This window comes from Synchiropus splendidus, chromosome 4, assembly GCF_027744825.2.
Source record: "Synchiropus splendidus isolate RoL2022-P1 chromosome 4, RoL_Sspl_1.0, whole genome shotgun sequence".
NCBI classification, from domain to species: Eukaryota; Metazoa; Chordata; class Actinopteri; order Syngnathiformes; family Callionymidae; genus Synchiropus; species Synchiropus splendidus.
In genome coordinates, this window is record NC_071337.1 from 17,015,859 (window position 1) to 17,035,458 (window position 19,600).

A 19,600-nucleotide genomic window follows, 5' to 3' on the forward strand; every position below is an offset into this window, starting at 1 on the left:
TTACAAGAGCGCTCAATACATTGAAAAATAAACATTCAGTCGTTTATTTTCAATAATGTTGCCTGTTCTCTGTTGCGTAACTTTACATTGAATTAAAGTTGTTGCTACTTCACGCTCTTTAAGCCCCTCGAAATAAACAGGAAATTATGCTGGGTCAGAAAGATTCGAATGAAGTGTCCATTAAGACATTTGGTGGCAAAAATAAAAAAGCGTATTTGGGATCATAATCGTTGAATCGCCCAGCAGGTATGACATCATATAGTGAGACATCGCTTCAGACGGCATCAGCCAATCGGAGTGGTTCTTGCTTGACAGACACATGACCACCAGCCAATAGGAATCCTCCGTCAGTCAGGCGGGGGCAGGACCTGCATTCGAGGCAGTGATGGAGGGGAAATATGACCGGAGGTGTCCCGGCCAAAGTTGAGCAGTCCGTCAGTCCGAGTCAGTGGCGGCGTCGTGACACCCGGCGAACATGTCGATGCACTTGTACCACATGAGCAGTCAGTTCCTGGAGGACACCGTCGGGAAGATGGACCTCAGCTTGGTGGTGCTGGCGGCCTCCGCGGTCACGCTCTTCCTGGGCTACATGACCAAGTTACTGCTCCAGCCGCCTCCCGATAAAGACCTGGTGAGATCAGCGGGACGCTGCCGTGGTGCGTTGGTGGTTCCCATCTGATACGTCTTAACCGTCTCTCCTGCGCAGAAATACCCGCCGCACATCCCGTCCCGCCTCCCGTTCCTGGGCCACGCGATTGCATTTGGCAGGAGCCCCATCGAGTTTCTGGAAGACGCGTATGACAAAGTGCGTGAGTCGCAAATGACTATTTTAAAACACAATAACGATAAGTGCAACCAGAAGAGTGTGAGGATACGGTGTCATGGTGTGTGTGAGCTCATGAATACGGCATGAAGTCGTGAAGAGGTGCAGCCTGTAAATGATTAAAGCCACAATTCTATAAAGAAAATGAACTTTTTAAAATTTCATTTCATGCTTCAAGTATAACTCCTTTATAGCTGTGAGGAAAAACATGCAACAAGTGGAAAAAAATATTTCAAACTTCTTTCAGTAGGTCATACAATGGAATAAAATCATAACGGCTAACCAAATAAATCTAAATATATATCATAATAAATATATCCTGCTGTGACTCTGCTGCAGTACGGTCCAGTGTTCAGCTTCACCATGGTGGGGAAAACCTTCACGTACCTGCTGGGCAGCGACGCCGCCACTCTGCTCTTCAACAGTAAGAACGAGGACCTCAACGCAGAGGACGTCTACTCCAAACTCACCACTCCAGTCTTTGGCAAAGGAGTTGCTTACGATGTGGCTCATCCTGTGAGTCCATCGGTGCTGTCGAGTGAGAAACTAAACTCGGGTTCTCATCTTGCTTTGGCTTGTTCTTCTAGATTTTTCTTGAGCAGAAGAAGATGCTCAAGACCGGACTGAACATCGCGCAATTTAGGGAACATGTGAAGATCATCGAGGCTGAGACCATCGAGTATTTTCAGAGATGGGGGGATAGTGGGGAGAGAGGTGCGTCTCCACAAGATTTATGGTGTTTCAGCCATGATTCTCCAACAGCTTGGATCATAATGTCTGGGAGTTGTCTGGTCACCACAGCAAACTGTCAGTCCATGTTCACCAAGCTGTGTCTCCTTCCTTCTACTGTCAGACCTGTTTGAATCCATGTCCGAGCTGATCATCCTGACGGCCAGCAGCTGCCTCCACGGCAAAGAGATCCGCAGCATGTTGGACGAGGGCGTGGCTCAGCTGTACGCAGACCTGGATGGAGGATTCTCCCACGCGGCTTGGCTCCTGCCGCCCTGGGTCCCTCTGCCCAGCTTCAGGTAGGACAGTAACTCAGAAGAGTCCTGAAGTGTCCTAAAGCAAGGCTTCCCCTCTGTGTTGCCAGGAAGAGAGACAAAGCTCACAAAAAGCTGAAGAACATCTTCTATCAGGTGATAGAGAAGCGCAGGAAGTCCAGTGAGAAGACGGACGACATGCTGCAGACGCTCATCGACGTCACCTACAAGTGAGAACAAGCTTTGTGTCGTGAAAGTTAAAGGGAGTAGGAGAATTGCTGACTCAGCCGTGTGTCTTGCAGGGACGGGCGCCCGCTGGATGACGACGAAATCGCCGGGATGTTGATTGGACTGCTGCTTGCAGGTCAGCACACGTCGTCCACCACCAGCGCCTGGATGGGCTTCTTCATGGCCCGAGACAAGGCTCTGCAGGACCGCTGCTACGCTGAGCAGCGGGCGGTGTGTGGAGAACACCTGCCGCCTCTGGACTTTGATCAGGTCAGTGGTTCTACGTGGTGAAGCAGAGCTGGATCGCTCTCCGCCTCTTTCAGAAGAGGAGTCAGTTAACAGACCAGCGACATGCCGATAGATAACTTCATATACAAATTCTACTGTCTTTTGCAAACGTTATTTTTTCATTATATTCAAGATCAACATGAAAATTATGTTTTACAAAAAACGGTTTTCCTTTTCAGCTGAAAGATCTGAGCCTGCTGGACCGATGTCTGAAGGAGACGCTGCGGCTCCGCCCCCCTATCATGACCATGATGAGGATGGCTCGATCCACGCAGGTAAAGCACGAGCCAAACCTCAATGTGAATCGTGCTTATGGAGGAAATGAGTGTTGTTTGTGTATTAACTGCAAGTCATGTTTGCGTCCCGCTGTGTCAGACCGCCTCCGGCTACACCATACCAGTAGGTCACCAGGTCTGTGTGTCCCCAACTGTCAATCACCGCCTGCACGACACCTGGGACAAGAACCTGGAGTTTGACCCTGAACGCTACCTCAGTGAGAATGTGGCCTCCGGGAAGAAGTTCGCCTTTGTGCCGTTTGGAGCCGGTAGGAACATCTTCATCACTCTGTGGCTGTGTGAGGACACTAGTGCCCAAAGGGAAGTGTGGGATTAATATATATCCTCTGGAAGACTCAGTCAGTACACTTAAAGAGGCTGGTCTTCACTGAGTCCATGAAACTAGTGGAGCAAAAAAAGAAGTGAGGAAATCAATGTAAGACAATGAATGAATGAATGAATGAAGCTTGATGTAGTTACGACTTCACACCAGCAGGTGGCGGCCATCTGCAGCTTCAACCGGAGCAACATTGGCGGGTGTGTTTCTATATCAAAGTTACAGAGTCACTAGTGATGCTGCTTGGTGACAGCAGCGAGTCCCGAGTTGGTGGCGGCGTGGACAAACATCGCTTGTTAGGAATGTTAAAAAGTAGCTGCGGGAGAAACCTGGTGTTCACCACCACTGCTGTGAACAATGATGATCCCCAGCTGTTATCGTTGTTGCTTGACAGACGAGGAACAGTAATGTTACCAGCGGATAAAAAAACCAAAAACTGCATGCTTTCATCTTCATCACAGTTGTGAAATGCTGATATCAAAGTGGAATACTGAATAACTCTGGCACCCAAAGGTTTAATCTAGTAATGTTTGTGTTTGTGTCATGGTGTGTTTCCTTGGCTTTCAGGGCGACATCGCTGCATCGGGGAGAACTTTGCCTACGTACAGATAAAAACCATCTGGTCCACGTTACTGCGCCTGTACGACTTTGATCTGGTGGATGGATATTTCCCCACAATCAACTACACAACTATGATCCACACGCCACACAACGCCATCATCAGATACAAGAGGAGGAAACCATGAAGACAACCACGAGAGACTTGACTGTGACACTCACTCGTCGGAATGTTTTTTTTTTTAAAGGATGATCTTTAACCAGTTTGTCCTGGAAATGACACGACACTGAAAAGCCTTAAATATATTTGAACCCTGAACCTCTGATCTGTGTGACCTATACACAGCCCCTTTGTGTCTTTGCTTCACTCTGTTTCATGATGTGGTCAGACTGGTTGAAAAACATCAAGATTAGTGATGAATTCTTGGCCTATTTTTCACATTAAAAAAATTGAAATGCGAAAAAGCAATCAGTCAAATGCCAGAAAATAAGAACAAACTTACTAATAAATGTTCAGACTTCTTTTTCAGACACACATGACTGCACATACACAGAGGTGTTGTCTTTTTAACACACTCAGATCTGCTCACCCTAATCACTCTTAACGTCTCCCGGATTTCCCATGTGACGCTTGGTGGAAATAGGTGAGAGCAAAAGGCCGGTAGATTAGTGACCCTTCACGAATGCTTGGTGTGTATCATGTGCAAATACACACTTTTGTGACGACAGTAATGCTAGATGAACACAGAGCCACTGCAGTTGAGTTCATTCCCGTGTTTGTGTATCCAAACGTGAATTCACATCGAGACACAGACAACTCAACATAGTAGAAAGAAGAAACCTTTGTCTTCAGCTCTTTATTATTCATGCAGCGTCGGAGCCCTTCAGGAAGTGACATCATTGGGAATATTCAGGTACATTCAGTGACACCAGGACGCTTAGTCCTCATGCAGACTTTGTCAGTCACTCAAGCTTCAGAAATAAATAACAAATGTGTGTGTGTGGGTGAGCCAGTGTGTCGATCACTGTGTGGACACAAGGCGCACAATCATGTCAATGATGCGAGACCCTCGTGGGCAGCTGCTCAGATCCATGAGTGGGTTCCTGATCTTGTCCTCCAGCAGCTGGTCCAACTCCCAACGCAGTTCCTTCACCAGCTCGGCTACCTGAGGGAGGTAGAGGGAGCACGGGGGAGGGTCAGCCGAAGAACGGGCAGCCGCAACGAGTCAAAAGTAGTGTCCATTTTGTCGCCCACTTTTCAATTTACTCCCAGTTTAGTGGGAAAGTTCGAATGTCTTAGTCAGTGACATATTTTTTGTTTGTCATGTTTTTGTCTACGAAATGGTCGCAACATTTTAGGCTTAAGTTGAACTAGAACTTGAGGTATTTTAGCCGGGCTTTAGTTTCAACATTTTTTATTTGTTTTAAATCATTTTTGTTTATTCATTCCACTTATGTTTTTGAGGCCACAGAACTGCTGGCATAAACATGACTTCTGGACTGGGTAGCTACTTTCGTAATGAAGGAACTGTTTTAGTTCTACAAACGATTTGTAGCAAGTCTGATGTGTTTCTTCTTGTTTAGTAAACAAAAAGTTTTTCTTTATTTCTTGCAAAGAATATTGTAGCCTGATTTTGATTTGCCAACAACAGCGCACATTAACACAGTTCTAGCCTGTGTTTTTAGAACATTGGTGCCATCTTGTCATAGTCATAGAAATAAACACTGGTCAAAAGGAGGTCAGAGAGAGAGCGTCTGACGAAGAGTTGGAGACAGTGATAATCAGAAATGAAGGTCCAGTCTTACAAAACACCAGCGAGGTCACATGGTGCGTCACCTGATGAGAGGCAGCGGCAAAGCGGATCCAGCCGTCGTCCAGGGAGAGCAGGAAGTCTCCCTTGTGCAGCTCCACATTGACCTGTCCGCCACCAAACAGGACCAGAGCGTAGACCGACACCATGCTGCAGTCGCGGATGAAGACCCGGCTGGTCTTAACTTTCTCATGGTAGACAAGGTACGGGCTGTCATAGTGGCGCACCTGCACGGAGGAGGATCGGCATCAAGCCTCAGCATCACGGGGGACATCAGGGCCAGTGTCTCACCGTGTAGTTGACGGAGGACGGATGGACGTGGACACAGCCATCGTGCTTGGTGAGGAATCTGAGCTCGTTTGCTTTGGGCTGCATCTTCACAGCTCCTTTACTAGTCAGCTTGTAGTTTCCCTGAGGTGAGCGCACCTAAACAAGACAGGAAGTGATGTCAGGGAAGTCGACACAATTGCATCTGCGACACCTGGGGGAGATAAATACCTGCACCACATTGGGGTAGAGGGCAGCGCAGAGCATCGCCGACATGAGACGAACGTTTTCAGAGTTGAGGTTCGACTGCCAAGGACACGAGAGTCGAGTGATCTTCTGTTTGTCCGTGTGTGTGTGGGAGTGTGTGCGCACCAGTGTGTGAGTGTCACCTGAGGTCCAGTTGCCTCCAGAACTCCGTCTGATCCACTGGAGCTCATCCTCTCGATGAGTCGAGCTCGCAGACCTTCTTTGATGAAGCCGATGTCCGACAGCAACTCAGTGAACTGCCTCTTCAGACTGGAGATCTCCTGGTGACAACATCCACCCCCACCATCATTATTATTATTATTATTATTATTATTATTATTATTATCAGAATCCGAGATACAGCAACTCAGACCTGCAGTCCTCTCCAGGACAGGAAGTTCTCCCTGCAGTACAGATATCCAGCCTGGTGGCCGCTCTTGGCAGCGCAGCACCATCCCTGAAACATCAACACAACAACCATAGTGATAATAAATACATGCTTACTACTTATATTACTATGATGCTGAAATGAAATGTATAATTAATTTATATTAATAAATAATAAAAATCAGAGCAAGCATTACAATTGTGCTGATAGTGTTAACTTATATGTATTTATAAAGACACACATAAATGAAACCTAAGGAATAAATAAATAAATGAAATAGTAGAACCAAGACATAAAAAAATCCGAATTACTGAAGCTTATAAAACAGAGAAGAATGGAAGGAGAAAGGTGGACGATGGTTGGGGACCTTGTAGGCCTGGAGCAGAGCCAGGTGGTCGCTACTGGCCACTGCAAAAGCCAGTTTCTTTTCGTTCGCCTCCTCACGTTTGTCCCACGGAGACACCTGACAAATGATTTGGTCATAAAAAGAGCATGATGGAGACACAACGCTAAAATGGAAAAAGTAGTCTATTCTTCCAGCGGATGAAATGAGAGAGAATGACAATAGTACAGTAAAGTATTTTATATTTAGCTCTAACCACATATTTATGAGAACCAGACAAAATTGTCATGTGAAATAAAGAAGCACATTTAATTTTAATATTTTCAAAGCTTTATAACCAAATTAATAAGAATGAAAATAGATCACTCCATAGAGACAACTATAAAGAATAAAATAAATCATTTAAAGTAATATAATTGCAGGAGGACTAATGGGAGGAGGAGACATTGCTAACTCAAAAGAAAAAGAAGTGTTTCGATCTAAACATTTTAAATGTATCACGTAGAGACAGATAACATAAACTCAAGTAATATAATTAATATTGAGGATCAGTCTCATACATTTCTATAAGGAATAATTGAGGTCATTTAATGAATGCAAATATGTTGTTACTTAACTATGTTAACTGAAAACTACCCCCCAAATGCAGTATAATGTCATGGCATTACAGTATTTCAAAATGATGTACTGTATTTATAAATTGAAGTGTTTGATCAGGAGCATTTCAAATAAAGCCTGAGTTTAAAATGCAAGTGTTTGACATGTATTGAACAGTATTCACTCACAAATGGCGACTTGAAGGCAAGACTGGCGGCGATGGTGAGTGCAGGGTCCAGGCAGCGGAAGATGGCGCCAAAGAGCATGAGCTTTCCGATGCGTACGTCGACAGGCAGACAGGCGAGGTGGTAGCCCAGCGGCGTCAACTTCTCCTCAGCCGTCAAAGCACCCAGGTCTTGCAGCCTCCGCTTCGCCGCCTCTAGACTTCCTGTGGCTGGAGGCTCGATGAGACGGCAGAAGACCGACTCGAGCAGCTGCTCAGAAAACACGTCCAGGACCTTGATGCTGCAGGGACACATAGGAGAACAAGAAGTGAGGAGCAGACTCTGAAGATGGAAGATCTGTGAAGGATCTTATAAAACACCACCATTGTTTTGTTGATTCAAATCATAATGAACACATTAAAATCAATGAATAGAGGAGATACATTTGGGGTAAACAAATGTTTTTGGTGATAAAAAAAGAGGAACCAGGAGGTTCCGAGGGTGACAGATCTGGATGGGTACCGGAGGCAAAGCTGCTCCAGTGGGACTCTCTGGATTTCAGGTAGCTGCTGCTCCACCAGCTGGTGCTTGAAGGCGTGGCTGGTGAAGAGGTGGAAGCAGACGCCCGACGCCACGCGTCCAGCACGGCCCTTTCTCTGTAGCGCATTGGCCCGCGACACCCACATGTCCTCCAGACTCTCCATGCTCTTGGAGGCATCGTACCTGGGAATTAATCCAGACTGTATCAGGGCCACAGACAGGACGTACTGATCTGGAAGTATCGCCAACCTTTTCTCTTTCATCTTGCCCGAGTCGATGACGTAAACCACGTCGTCGATGGTCACAGAAGTCTCTGCAATGTTGGTGGAGATGATGATCTTAATGACGCCTTCTGGCGGTCGATTGAAGACGGCCTGCTGCTCCTCATTGGACAGAGACGAGTGGAGCGGGTAGACCACGCATCTGGTTCAAATTAAAAAATAAATAAATAAAATACAAACAAGAAAATGCTAATTAAAAAGATGAATTCAGTGTTGTCGAAATTCGAAAAGTGACAATAAAATGAAGGAAAATAATAACCATTGTCATCAGTGGTGGTGTTTTTTTATTTTACTCCTATGAGCATATTAAAAATATAGGTAACTGTGGTTAAAATGTATTCAAATTGTTATTAAAAAAGAATATAACTGATCAATTGATATGTATATAACAATATATCAACATCTAATCTATAATAAACTAAACCAAAATGAAGGCTGTATAATTGTATCCAGTATAAATACATTTAAACCACTAGATGAAATTTCACAGAAAAATTGTGTTCTGAAGACTAACAGTGATGACATTCTATTATTTTTTCCGATGATGATGAGGTTTGTTTTGAGACGAATCGCCTTGGAGGTATCTCAAATCCAGAATCCAGAATTGTGGCAGACCTGCTTGCGTGTCTGTTGTTGAACATCCTGTTGGACTGCAGCTGCTCGTACAGCATCTTGATCTCAGCCAGGCCCGGCAAGAAAACAAGAACAGCACCTGAGCAGAGAGAGAGAGCAGGGTTGACGTCCCAGCAGGATATGGTGAGGTTCTCAGTTAAGAGAGGAGCTGACCTGAAGGGTAGTCGTGTTTCCCCTCCACGATCCACTCTAGCAGACTCTCGATCAGGTCCATGTTGATCTTGTCCAGGTCCAACGATGCCATTGTCTTCAGCACCGACTTCTTTGTGCCTGAAAGGTTTAGAAACACATCAGGAGACACCGTCATGAACTCAACAGACACAGTCACAAGTCACTGCTCTGTCCACAGACTAATATGAACATTACTAAAGAGCCAGAAGACGTCAAAGCGAAAATCATGAAACTTCTTCATCGAGACATAAATTATCAATAGATATTTGAAATCTTTTTTTCTTTTTTTTAGAAAATAGTCCATGAATTCAATCATGAGATTAGAAGTGAGAGATGATGTCACAACCCAATATGACTTTCCATCGACAGAGTGAGTGGAACATGAAAAGATAGATAAAAATCTAGATTCTGAGTTGACAATATTAAGACATATTAGATGCAAGAGATTGTATAGATTTTTTTTAATCCACTAAAAAGAATAGACTTTGATGTTCCTGAAGTTGCTGGAAAATCAAATAAGAAAAGAATTTTAAACACATATTACGTAAATCCAAATTAGACTACAGAACACCACCGAAACCCACTTGCACTAGCCTATGTCAAATGAAGCCGCAAGGCTTTATTCAAATATGTCCATAGTCATATTTTAGCTACAAATAAACCATCATGACTGATCACATGCAGTTGTAAAAAAAAAAAAGGTTCTGGGCATGTTGCTGTCACCTTGGTATCGCAGCTGGAGCTCGTGCAGACCCAACTGCTGGTCTGGAATGGAGTCCTTGACAAAGTCCTTCTTACACAGAGACATGAAGTTCCACACGTCATCCCCCAGGTCGTCCACCGCATCCCTGGACTGCACCACTCGTCCACCAGAGGTGCCGCGCTTCTCTGAGCGCATGTACGGACTTCCGTCTTCCATCACGTAGCTGAGGCAAGGAAATGGTACATGGGCACATGTGCAGTCTGGAGAAGACGTGTGAGCTCTTACCCAGTTCTGGAGATAGCGTCCTCCAGGAAAAACTGATCGACAGGAAACGTTCGCCCTGGAGAAGAGACAGAGACAGAGGGCTTCAATGTCAGAGCCAAGCCTTAAGCCAACACTCTATTGCAATGTTCAAACCAAGGTCATCTCAAATAGATCAGGTCATTCTGTATCTACATTATTCTAGACCTCAGAGCCAGAAAGCAACAGATCACTTCTCGGCTTGTGCCGGAGTTTTACTAAATGCAGGAGCTTCATGACCGAATGACGCCGATTAAAACCAGACCTGGGATGTGGACGCTGACACAGTTGTCGAAGTACTGACAGAAGAGGTCAGCGTTGAGTGTGGCGCTCATCAGAACCACCTTCAGGTCGGGTCTCTGAACGATCAGGTCTTTCAAAACCAACAGCAGGAAGTCGCTAAGCAGAAGATAGTCGGCGTTAGACAGGAGGTCGAACAGAAAACAAATGTGGAGCTGCTCACCTCTCCTCTGTGCGTTCGTGAACCTCATCCACGATGATGTGTGTGACACCAGGCAGGTCCGACTCCCCCTCCAGCCTCCTCAGCAGAACGCCAGTGGTGCAATACAACAGCCTGGTGGCCACCGACTGGCCCAGACAACAGTGTTAGTTCTGTTAGAATCTGATCAGAGTCTAATGTTGTGGTCACACCTGGACACTCTCTAGGCGGATCTGGTATCCCACTGACTTGCCCAGACTCTCTGCCCTTTCCTGAGCTACACGCTGGGCCACAGAGATGGCGGAGATGCGACGCGGCTGCGTGCAAATGATATTCGCCACGTCGCAGGCTGGCCCGCTCAGGGATGCGTCCAGGATGAACTGGGGGATCTGGGTGGTCTTTCCACACCTGAGGTAGACAGGATGTTACAGAGACCATGTTAAAACAATAGTGCAGAAGAGGACGCCTACCCGGTCATCCCGCTGACCACCAGGACTTGGGAGGACTGCAGCAGGTCCAGGATGTTGTCCCGTTCACTCCAGGCTGGAAGTTTGGTCCTCTGTTCCAGCATAGACCTGAAGCTCCTGGAGGTCTGGGAGTCAACATCAATGCTAGCTTAGTCCAAACTGCAAGCTAGGGAGCGCTAATGAGCCAGAAACCTCATGCTGCAAATTGGTTACGTTATTCTTAAATATTGGCTGGTGACCTCATGCTTGACACGGTTGACCTACTGAAACGTTTTTTGTGAATCAATAACGCTATGCTTCTTTTCTCATCAGGGGGTTGCAAAGCACAGCCCGAGGGCCACACATGGCCCTTTAATGGCATTTATACGGATAAAAACTTTTGTCTGGTTCCTTCCTTCCCCACAGCTGGTTATACTGAAATGTCAAGTGAGATTACATTGTAGCCTTTATTAGTACCACAGTGGGGCAAGTCGACAGCAGCAACATTAGAGATTAAATATTTCCACAAAAAGATCGAATTAAACAATATTTCTTGTCCTTCAAATGTAAATTATATTAAATGAAAAGTGCTTTTATGATTTATTCTGAGAACCTTTATATGAAAATAAAACAATTTATAATGGACCAACATATTCTTGGCATATACCTGTAATGACATGATGTAAATACACCTTTTCTTAATTTCTCCTTGTATTATAATGCTATAGCCACAAACTATAAATTTTCTATTTAGAACTTTACATTACATTACATTTCCCACCCCACAAGTACCTACCTGCTTCCTCCGAAACTCCCGACACAGTTTGCCATTTTCTTGCAGAATATTATCCATCTTCACGCTGTGTTTGTTTGCCATCTTCTTCCTCAGATTGACATAGCTCTCGTTCTCCACCACAATGGCGTTATCATCTTCTTCCTCCTCCTCCTCCTCATTTCCCTCTTCCCCCCCATCTAGTTCACTCATCTTATTTGCTGTGGAATCAATGGTATACGGCATATTAAGTGTTTGATCAGTTTGTAGACTGGGATTTTTGAGACTTACCATCTGCAGGAGGTTGAGGAGGGGATGTTCTCCTGCTGCTCCTGCCTTCCTCCCACACCCTCTTGTTCTTCACCACGCTAAAAGAGGAGAGAGGTGCTGCAGGGGGGGCAATGACGGGCAGTGGAGAGCTGTACTTGTGATGACTTTGGGACAACAAGTCCCTCATGGTCCCCTCGTCCTCACACAGGCTGATCAGGGAGTACACGACAGGCTCGGCGCGCTCTGCTGCCGACATTGCCAGCTCAAACAACGCCTCTGTGATGTGGAGTCTCGCCGCCCCACTGATGGAGTCATCGTTGGTGCTGAAGGCCACGAGCGGTGCCTGGAAGGGGTAACAGTTCCCTTTTGGGAACCGGATCTCAATCTCATACTCCAGTGGAGAGAAGCTGCTCACACCCGGGCGTCCAGGACCGGTCAGATCCGACCCTCCACAGCCAGACTGTTCTTTGGCAGGAAGCTGGTGTCTGAACTTGCACCTGTTCCCAAACCTGCACCCTTGACCTTTGAGAAAGAAGCGGCACACTGCACCAGCCTTGTCAGCACGGCTCTCAGTTTTGCTCCCAAGTTCATTTTTCATAGCCGCGTCAGAAAAGAACATGAGGTCAAGCGTCACAGTCCACACCGTGTTGGCGATGCGCTCATGAAAACGGTCACCATATATGGCGTCCAGCGCCAGAGCCTCCTCCTGCCGCTGAGCTAAACCCTCGTCCGTGGACCGAGGGTCAGACCCAACGGGCGACACCGCCTCCTTGCCGAACCGCTCGGTGTAAACCTGTCGCAGCAGATGTTCCAGTGTCGTCCCAAATTCCCCTCCGCTCGTCTCCAGCGCCAGCTTGCTGCGCTCTCTGTGGAAACCAAACCTGAAACAGAACATTCAAAGCCTAAATCACTCAACACATAACGTCACTCTGAAGGCACAGGTGTAGGTGTAGCTGCACGTCCTTGGAAGGTTTTCATTTGCTTTGAAGCAAGTCAACGACTGAAGTCCTTCACTACTCTTGGTGTCAGCCAACTACTTCTATGAAGCTCAGGAAGCGTTTGCTCACCTGCACAGTTTGCCGATAGCGAACAACGAGACGACAGGTTCAGGTGGTGGTCGCTCTTCACAGTCTGGGTCGTAATCTGGAGTTTCAGCTCTCTCCACGGGCTCGTCATGGGTGGACCAGAACTGACCTTCCTCACGGAGGTCCAGCTCATCATACTCCTCCTCCTGCACGTTCCCAGAGCAGTCAGAACCATATTCACTGAAATCGAAAAACGGGTCGTTGGGTCACAGGAGTGAAGGATGCGTAAAAGAGGTGTGACTCACTCCGGCTCCTCCAAGTCCTGGTTCTGCAGGTGCCACAGCAGTTCTTTAAGCTGTTCCTGGTTCTCATTGGTCATGAAAATCCTCTGCAGTGGCATTGAGCTTGTCTCCACTCTGGAGCCTTCCTTGGGTTGTGGGTACGTTGAGGTTCTGGCCAGAGCCCTGGGCAGATTCCTGCCACTGCCCCGACCAGACTCTCCATCTCTTCCTCCTCTTCCATGAGTGACACCCCTGAACCCTGCTCGCCCTCCACCTCCTCCTCCACCCCGACCTCTAGCAGGCCTGCAGACAAAGCCAGGAGGTCAGTCAGAGTCTGTTGGAGTCAGAACAGCTGGACTGTGATGGTCCAGTGGACAAGTAAGAGCGTTATTGTGCATGACATATATTTGATACAATTCTTATAAATTCCTTTTTTTCAGTACAAAAGGAAGCAATAATCCATGTTTGATTTTTCATGACTTTTCATGCTACTGAGTTTATGTTCTTTTTAGTGGTTCTGTTTTTTTTTTTTGTTTTTTTTAGCTTCAGTTTTTTTGTTGTTTATAATTCTAATGTCCAAATTTCTTCATTCATCAAGTGTTGTAACCATAGCAATCAACTCTCATGCACCACGCTGTTGAAAACACTTTAACAGATACGGTAGCCTTCAAGTTGCAAAAAGTCAAGATGTCATCCATGCAAACCCACCCAGATAGCAATGGGGCCCTAAAAGGTGATGTCATAGTATGGAAATGCATCAAGGGCTTATAAGTCAACGGCGGTGTTCGTATGTTCGAGTTCATCTGTTAAACTTTGATCATGGTGCAAACGTGCAGTGCCACGAACTGCGGCACCCTTTCTTGGCTAGAATCAAAAGGTGAGGAAGGTCATTTCAACTGGCCACGAAAATGTCATCTCTCTTTCAGAGCAGGCAAAACATCTAAGGCAAATAGCTGAGCCGTCATCTCACCCAGAGCTCAACAACCAAGGTATGTAGCTAAGCAGAGTCAAATCTTTTAAGATAAGTAGTCAACGCTTCAGCAAAACATCTCAATTTGGTTTTGGTTAAGCTTACGCTTGGGGGAAGAGAGCCATTCGACCCAATCGGAAGAGAGAAATGCAGTACCTTCCCTACCATCCTGGGATTCACAAACATGTCTGCCTTCGCGTCGACCACCATTAGGAGCACCAAGTTTGTCATGTGACAGCAGCAAACACAAAAGGCGGAACTGCTTCATGTCTCTTACTGGCCGCATTTCAACATATTTCAAAATGCAGTGCGACTCTGAAGCATTTACCCTAGTTCATGCATGTACAAATGCAAGATTTTAAGCCAATAAGAATACCAGGAATTGAGGGTGGGAATAAAGTTTGAGAACAGGAAACTCAGATTTTGATTTTGAACAACTATAAATGTGATACTCTTTAAAAAAAACTGTTTTTGATAAGTTAAATTGATAAGTTAAAAAAAACAAGATTCCAAAATATAAAAAAAGAGTAATTCCCATAAAGAAAAAGAAAAAGAAAAAAAGGCCTAATGTGCAGGGAATGCAAGTCTTTACACACTGGAGCTTGAGCAATAAAACAAGACATAATGTAACCAATTCTGGTGAATAAATGTATTGAAGGTGAGTGTCTTTACTTGCTGGGACGCCGAGGACCAAGGTCGAGACTGAAGTCGTCATCGTCATCATCCCAGTGACAAGCACCTGCTGTCTTTCTTCCTCCTCCTCCGCCGCCGCCACCTCCTCCCCCTCCACCGCGAGGTTTGTTAAATCTCCCTCCTCCTCTGTTGGGCTTCCCGCCTCTTCTCCTTGCACTCATTTCTCTACAGATATGAAGGAAACATATTGATTATCAAGAATGCATGTGAAATATCAGCGTAAAATGAAAATGCAAAGTGAAACGCAAAATGAAGCCTGGTGCAACACAGCGTTTAAACCCTCTGACTGCACAGTGTTGAGAAATCCCAGATTTAAAAGCTGCTGTGCACTGGACAAGACCCAGAGGGAAAAAAGTGAATTTAGATGCAGTTCTGTCGTGGCAAGGCAGCATAAGACTCCGGACATAACCAGAGTCCCTCCAGCAGGTCCAGCAAGGCACTACAGAATAAATAAAATGCCTCCAGTGTATGTCAATATTGTGACCAATGATGATTGTAGTGCAACAGACAGCAGAGATCATTGATGGCAAAAAATATCAATAAACTTTCAAAAAAATGTGAAGTTGATGCAGATCAGAAAATAAGCACAGAGTCTCATCTCATTATTCATTCATTTCCCTTGTTTACTTCTGGATGTCACATGTGGACCAGAAAACATAAAACCAACAACAGGAATCCACTGGCAAGGAACAAACACAAAATCCCAAATAAGATCACAAAGTGATCACACCTTGCCAAGAAACCAAACCTTTATACTGTATCTTAAAAAACAACAAGGTAAAAAAGATTACACAAACCGAGCACTCAGTCATTTGATCAATTTTGACGTAAGGCAAAATTAACAAAACTGTGGCAGTTTTCAAGCTTTGCAAGCTCAGTCATACAATTGTCAAGCACAGTGGCAATACGCTGGACTTCAGAAGGCATCTCAAACATCACCAACTGGAGTAGGTAACTCCTCAGACTTGGGGAGTCAAGAGGTAACTGCACGACTCTAAAACTGTGCCAGACAGCGCTGGAATCTGGTCACACAAGTTCCCTACGTCATCAGTGTCTCTTTAAATCCTTCAGAAAATTCTGATTTATGTAATTATGTGTCACGCTGCATCAAATCAAGTTGATGGCTGAATATCGTGATACGTATCGTATTGTGAGCTGAATATCGTGTACCGTCAGATGAGTGTGTTGCTACGGTCTGACACACACCCACATCAAATGTACAACACATGGTTATCTGTGAGGTTCCTAACACATAAAGAATAAAAACTAAACTAAACTCAAATAACACCGGGGTTTGTGTTTGTACATAAAAGGCACAACAGTGAGGTAACATGACATCAAAGGTGCTTCATATGTGATCACCATATTAATGGAGCGAATGTGAGGCGTCACAAAGCATGAACAACGTGTGAAATAAATGACCCTCAGGAGAAGCAGGTAGGTCATCACATTCAGTTCATCTGATTTCCTGAACGTTTCTACTGTAGACTACTTTTGACAAGTAATAAAAATGATTTATTATGCATTTTCAACACTATTTGATACAAGATATTGTTAGTTTGTGAAACAGTAATGCAAGTCAGTCCAGAGAGGGTGCGTGGAAGAAAACTCACCTGTAGTCAGAGTGGCTTCATGACAGCAGCAGATCTGTACACAGGAGACACAAATGAGGATGCTATTAAAGACTATCCAAAAGCAAGTGTCCAGCAATCCTGCAGCAGCAGAGGCACACTGGAAAACACACACACATAGTGGCTGACACACATGCAAGCTTGCACTCACACACACAATTATGTTGCGTAATGCACATATATTTACAGGATATGCTTTGTGACAACACATACACAATTTCACACGGCTAGAAACTATTGCCCAAAGACATACTCGCAACCAAAATAGCAGGCAAATGCACAGCAAGAGAGCAAGCACGCGTGTGCACATTTAGACCACTTAGAAACAAGCACGCGACTGGGAGAGTTTGGTTTGCACGCATGCACAATACACAACCAGATGTGACTTGTACACAAACACACATTTCTGGTTGGCGCGCACACACACACACACACACACACACACACACACACACACACACACACACACACACACACACACACACACACACACACACACACACACACACACACACACACACACACACACACACACACACACACACACAAAAGAAACAGTGACAGTGCAAAGCAAGTGTGTAAATAACCCACATACACAAACGACAACACACATATGAATGACGTCTCTTCATGTGTCACATTGCTGGAGTGAGTTAAAGAAGCACACTAAGGAAAGCCGACATACGAAGTCACATTGGATGACACGTACGTACACGCTCATGCTGTATCAGACTCAGACACAGTAAGAATGGATGACACATGCTCACAGTGCTTGTGGCTACAATTAAGCAACCGACTACAAACACAACCAGCTCAACGTGGCCGCTCAACAACTGTTAACACACTTGCGGCTTCAAACTTTAACGAAATTCAACACGGGGACATGAAATCACAATGAGATTTTCAAGCAGGTCTTCCTAAAGCAAACAGCCGGCTAAAGCTAGCAGCTGCTATCAACCCACATAAGACCCAACTTGTTGCTTCGCACCAAACTCAGTGCAGGGGGTAACTGGGTTATACTTTTTCAACCCACGAGGCTAAATGAAGCACAGATATCCGTTACAGACGTTGTTTGAAAAAAGTTGGATGACAAGTGTGCACCTACCAGAGGCTGCTGACCGAGACCCTCTCTCATTGGATGAGCCGACAGAGTTCAACATTTCACTTCCGGTTCATTGATCTATCACATAAATATATAAACAAATATCTATGACTGAAAGTATTTGTAGTTATGATATTAGGACAAATACAAGTTCAAATCATCTGTACAGCTCATTTTCGCGTATTGATAAAACTATTGACGTTTAATGGTCTGTCGCCATGGCAACAACAACACGCCAGCTTCACGGCGACAGCAGCGCCTCAGGTTGTTTCTTGAGAACTCGACGAACTATAAGTCCTTTTTTTAGAAACATGAAACGATTCGACATGAATATAAAAACGGAGAAAAACGGAGAAAGCTATTTGATTGAGAACTAATTGAGAATTTTGTTTATGTTCGCAGGGAAAGACCCAATGAAAATAAACTACATTTTTCCAAATGGGGACCGGTATGGTATGGAGACGTTTGTTGTTTTGACTAATCTTGCCACTAACAATCAAAGAAAGAGGCCCAGACTCCCAGGAACCTCCAGCTCTTCTGGGAGTATACTGAGGTGCTCCCATGTCAACTGAAAAAAAAAAAGTCTCCCTGGCATGTCTTGGGTCTTCTCCAGAGCCAGTGGGGAGGAGATACTTTGACATGGTCCTGGCTTCTCTAAGAGCAGCAAGGCTTCTTCTCTCAGTCACTTCTGGGAGTCTGCACAGAAAACTCATTGCCTTTGTCTTTGACCATGTTCTTTTGGTCACTACCCAAAGCTTGTGAGCACAGGTGAGCGTAGTAAGGTGCTACCAAACAGGAAAACAGGCAAATAGGTAAAGAGCCTTGCATGTGGATATTGGCACATGTGGTAGATGCACTTTTCTTACAGACAATAATATGAACTACATCCTTTATTGGCAAAACATTGTGTAAACAGCAAAATAATTAAGTTATCTATAAAAAAAAATTATGCAGTTTTCTTTAACGTCCAGCTTATTTTGAAACGCAGCGTGGACGCCTGTTGACTGATACTTACATTCATCCTAACAGTGGGCGACTGCATTCGGATGCCATCCGGAGAGACGAAGAGGAGCGGCAGCGGCAGACACACGTCAGCAAGTGGCATCGTCTACACAGGAGAGTGGCGCGACGACAAAGTATGGTGATATAGAAGTATTTGGTTCTCATCCTCGTCCTCATCACAACAATCTCATGCAGATGAACGGCAAAGGCAGCCTGCGGCACCCTTCAGGAGCTCTCTACCAAGGAGAGTTCAAGGACAACATGTACCATGGGAGAGGAACCTACACGTTTCCTGATGGCTCCAAGTACACTGGATCATTCAACCAAAACAAGTCAGATCAAGTCACATACATGTCAGTGTTCCAACATCTTCACCGACTTGTTCAAATGCTGTCTGCTTATAGGTTGGATGGAGAGGGGGCGTTCACCAGCACCCACGGTTTGGTTTGGACTGGAGAGTTTAGTGGGGATGGAGCTTTGGGTCTAAAGTTACAACACAATTTATGCAAACCTATTGTGAGCAGCCGCAGCTAATGGTTCTGGATCTGATCTTAGATTTCCCATTTTTAGATCACCTGACTTCAATAAAGTCTCTCTGTGTTTGTATCCTTGTGACGACATGTATGTTGGCTGTCCTGTTTTATAATATATGCTTATTCTGTTTTAAGTCACATAGGGATCAGGAATGTCCTAGATAATCCAAATGACTAAAAATGAATAAAAGACATGTACATTTATGTTGGCTGTGATAGCGAAACTCCAGACAGGCTGGTGATCCGTGGCAGAAATATGTCATGACGATGGCAGTGAAATGAAGTGCTCCAAACCAGAAAAATAAATGATTGTGGCAGTGACCGCCTGAATAACAGCAACCACACGCGTGACTACTGAGAATGACATCATAGAGTTATATCAGTGTTAAAAGTTATTGATGGTAGGGGAAACTGGACCACTAGTTTTCGTATGAATTACATGACGCCATGATATGAGATCCTTCCTCAGCATAAACAAGAAAGATGGCTCATTCGCCAAT

The 19,600-nt window shown here is 45.1% G+C and overlaps 3 protein-coding genes across 8 annotated transcripts; 2 read left to right on the forward strand and 1 right to left on the reverse strand.

The window, feature by feature from the left end:
* The first annotated feature begins 356 nt into the window (after window positions 1-356).
* Window positions 357-4,473, forward strand: LOC128756968 (lanosterol 14-alpha demethylase). Its single transcript, XM_053861888.1, has 10 exons — window positions 357-631; window positions 707-805; window positions 1,163-1,339; window positions 1,411-1,537; window positions 1,677-1,851; window positions 1,917-2,036; window positions 2,109-2,304; window positions 2,502-2,597; window positions 2,698-2,866; window positions 3,502-4,473. The coding sequence occupies exons 1-10, from the start codon at window positions 476-478 to the stop codon at window positions 3,678-3,680; spliced, it is 1,494 nt and encodes a 497-aa protein (XP_053717863.1). The 5' UTR covers window positions 357-475; the 3' UTR covers window positions 3,681-4,473.
* On the reverse strand, window positions 4,318-17,590 carry dhx57 (DEAH (Asp-Glu-Ala-Asp/His) box polypeptide 57). Of its 2 annotated transcripts, XM_053861884.1 has the most exons (25): window positions 17,569-17,590; window positions 16,446-16,479; window positions 14,812-14,997; window positions 13,194-13,472; window positions 12,931-13,128; window positions 11,885-12,744; window positions 11,618-11,814; window positions 10,846-10,967; window positions 10,588-10,783; window positions 10,400-10,524; window positions 10,202-10,335; window positions 9,922-9,976; window positions 9,657-9,859; window positions 8,916-9,032; window positions 8,745-8,841; window positions 8,098-8,271; window positions 7,831-8,031; window positions 7,333-7,609; window positions 6,572-6,667; window positions 6,190-6,273; window positions 5,960-6,097; window positions 5,802-5,876; window positions 5,595-5,729; window positions 5,330-5,530; window positions 4,318-4,658 (listed from the first exon to the last, which is right to left on the reverse strand). In XM_053861884.1, exons 3-25 carry the CDS (start codon window positions 14,991-14,993, stop codon window positions 4,515-4,517), a joined length of 4,290 nt encoding a protein of 1,429 aa, XP_053717859.1. In that variant the 5' UTR covers window positions 14,994-14,997; window positions 16,446-16,479; window positions 17,569-17,590; the 3' UTR covers window positions 4,318-4,514. The 2 variants fall into 2 exon arrangements, with proteins under 2 accessions (XP_053717859.1, XP_053717857.1); XM_053861882.1 differs by lacking the exon at window positions 17,569-17,590 and having other exon boundaries at window positions 16,446-17,559.
* On the forward strand, window positions 16,217-19,578 carry morn2 (MORN repeat containing 2). 5 transcript variants are annotated; one of them, XM_053861895.1, is made up of 5 exons: window positions 16,590-17,168; window positions 17,968-18,018; window positions 18,595-18,701; window positions 18,763-18,899; window positions 18,972-19,578. In XM_053861895.1, exons 1-5 carry the CDS (start codon window positions 17,081-17,083, stop codon window positions 19,099-19,101), a joined length of 513 nt encoding a protein of 170 aa, XP_053717870.1. In that variant the 5' UTR covers window positions 16,590-17,080; the 3' UTR covers window positions 19,102-19,578. The 5 variants fall into 5 exon arrangements, with proteins under 5 accessions (XP_053717871.1, XP_053717872.1, XP_053717868.1 ...); XM_053861896.1 differs by lacking the exon at window positions 16,590-17,168 and adding an exon at window positions 16,217-16,269 and having other exon boundaries at window positions 17,968-18,013; window positions 18,763-19,578; XM_053861897.1 differs by lacking the exon at window positions 16,590-17,168 and adding an exon at window positions 16,301-16,333 and having other exon boundaries at window positions 17,968-18,013; window positions 18,763-19,578.
* The last annotated feature ends 22 nt before the right edge of the window (window positions 19,579-19,600 follow it).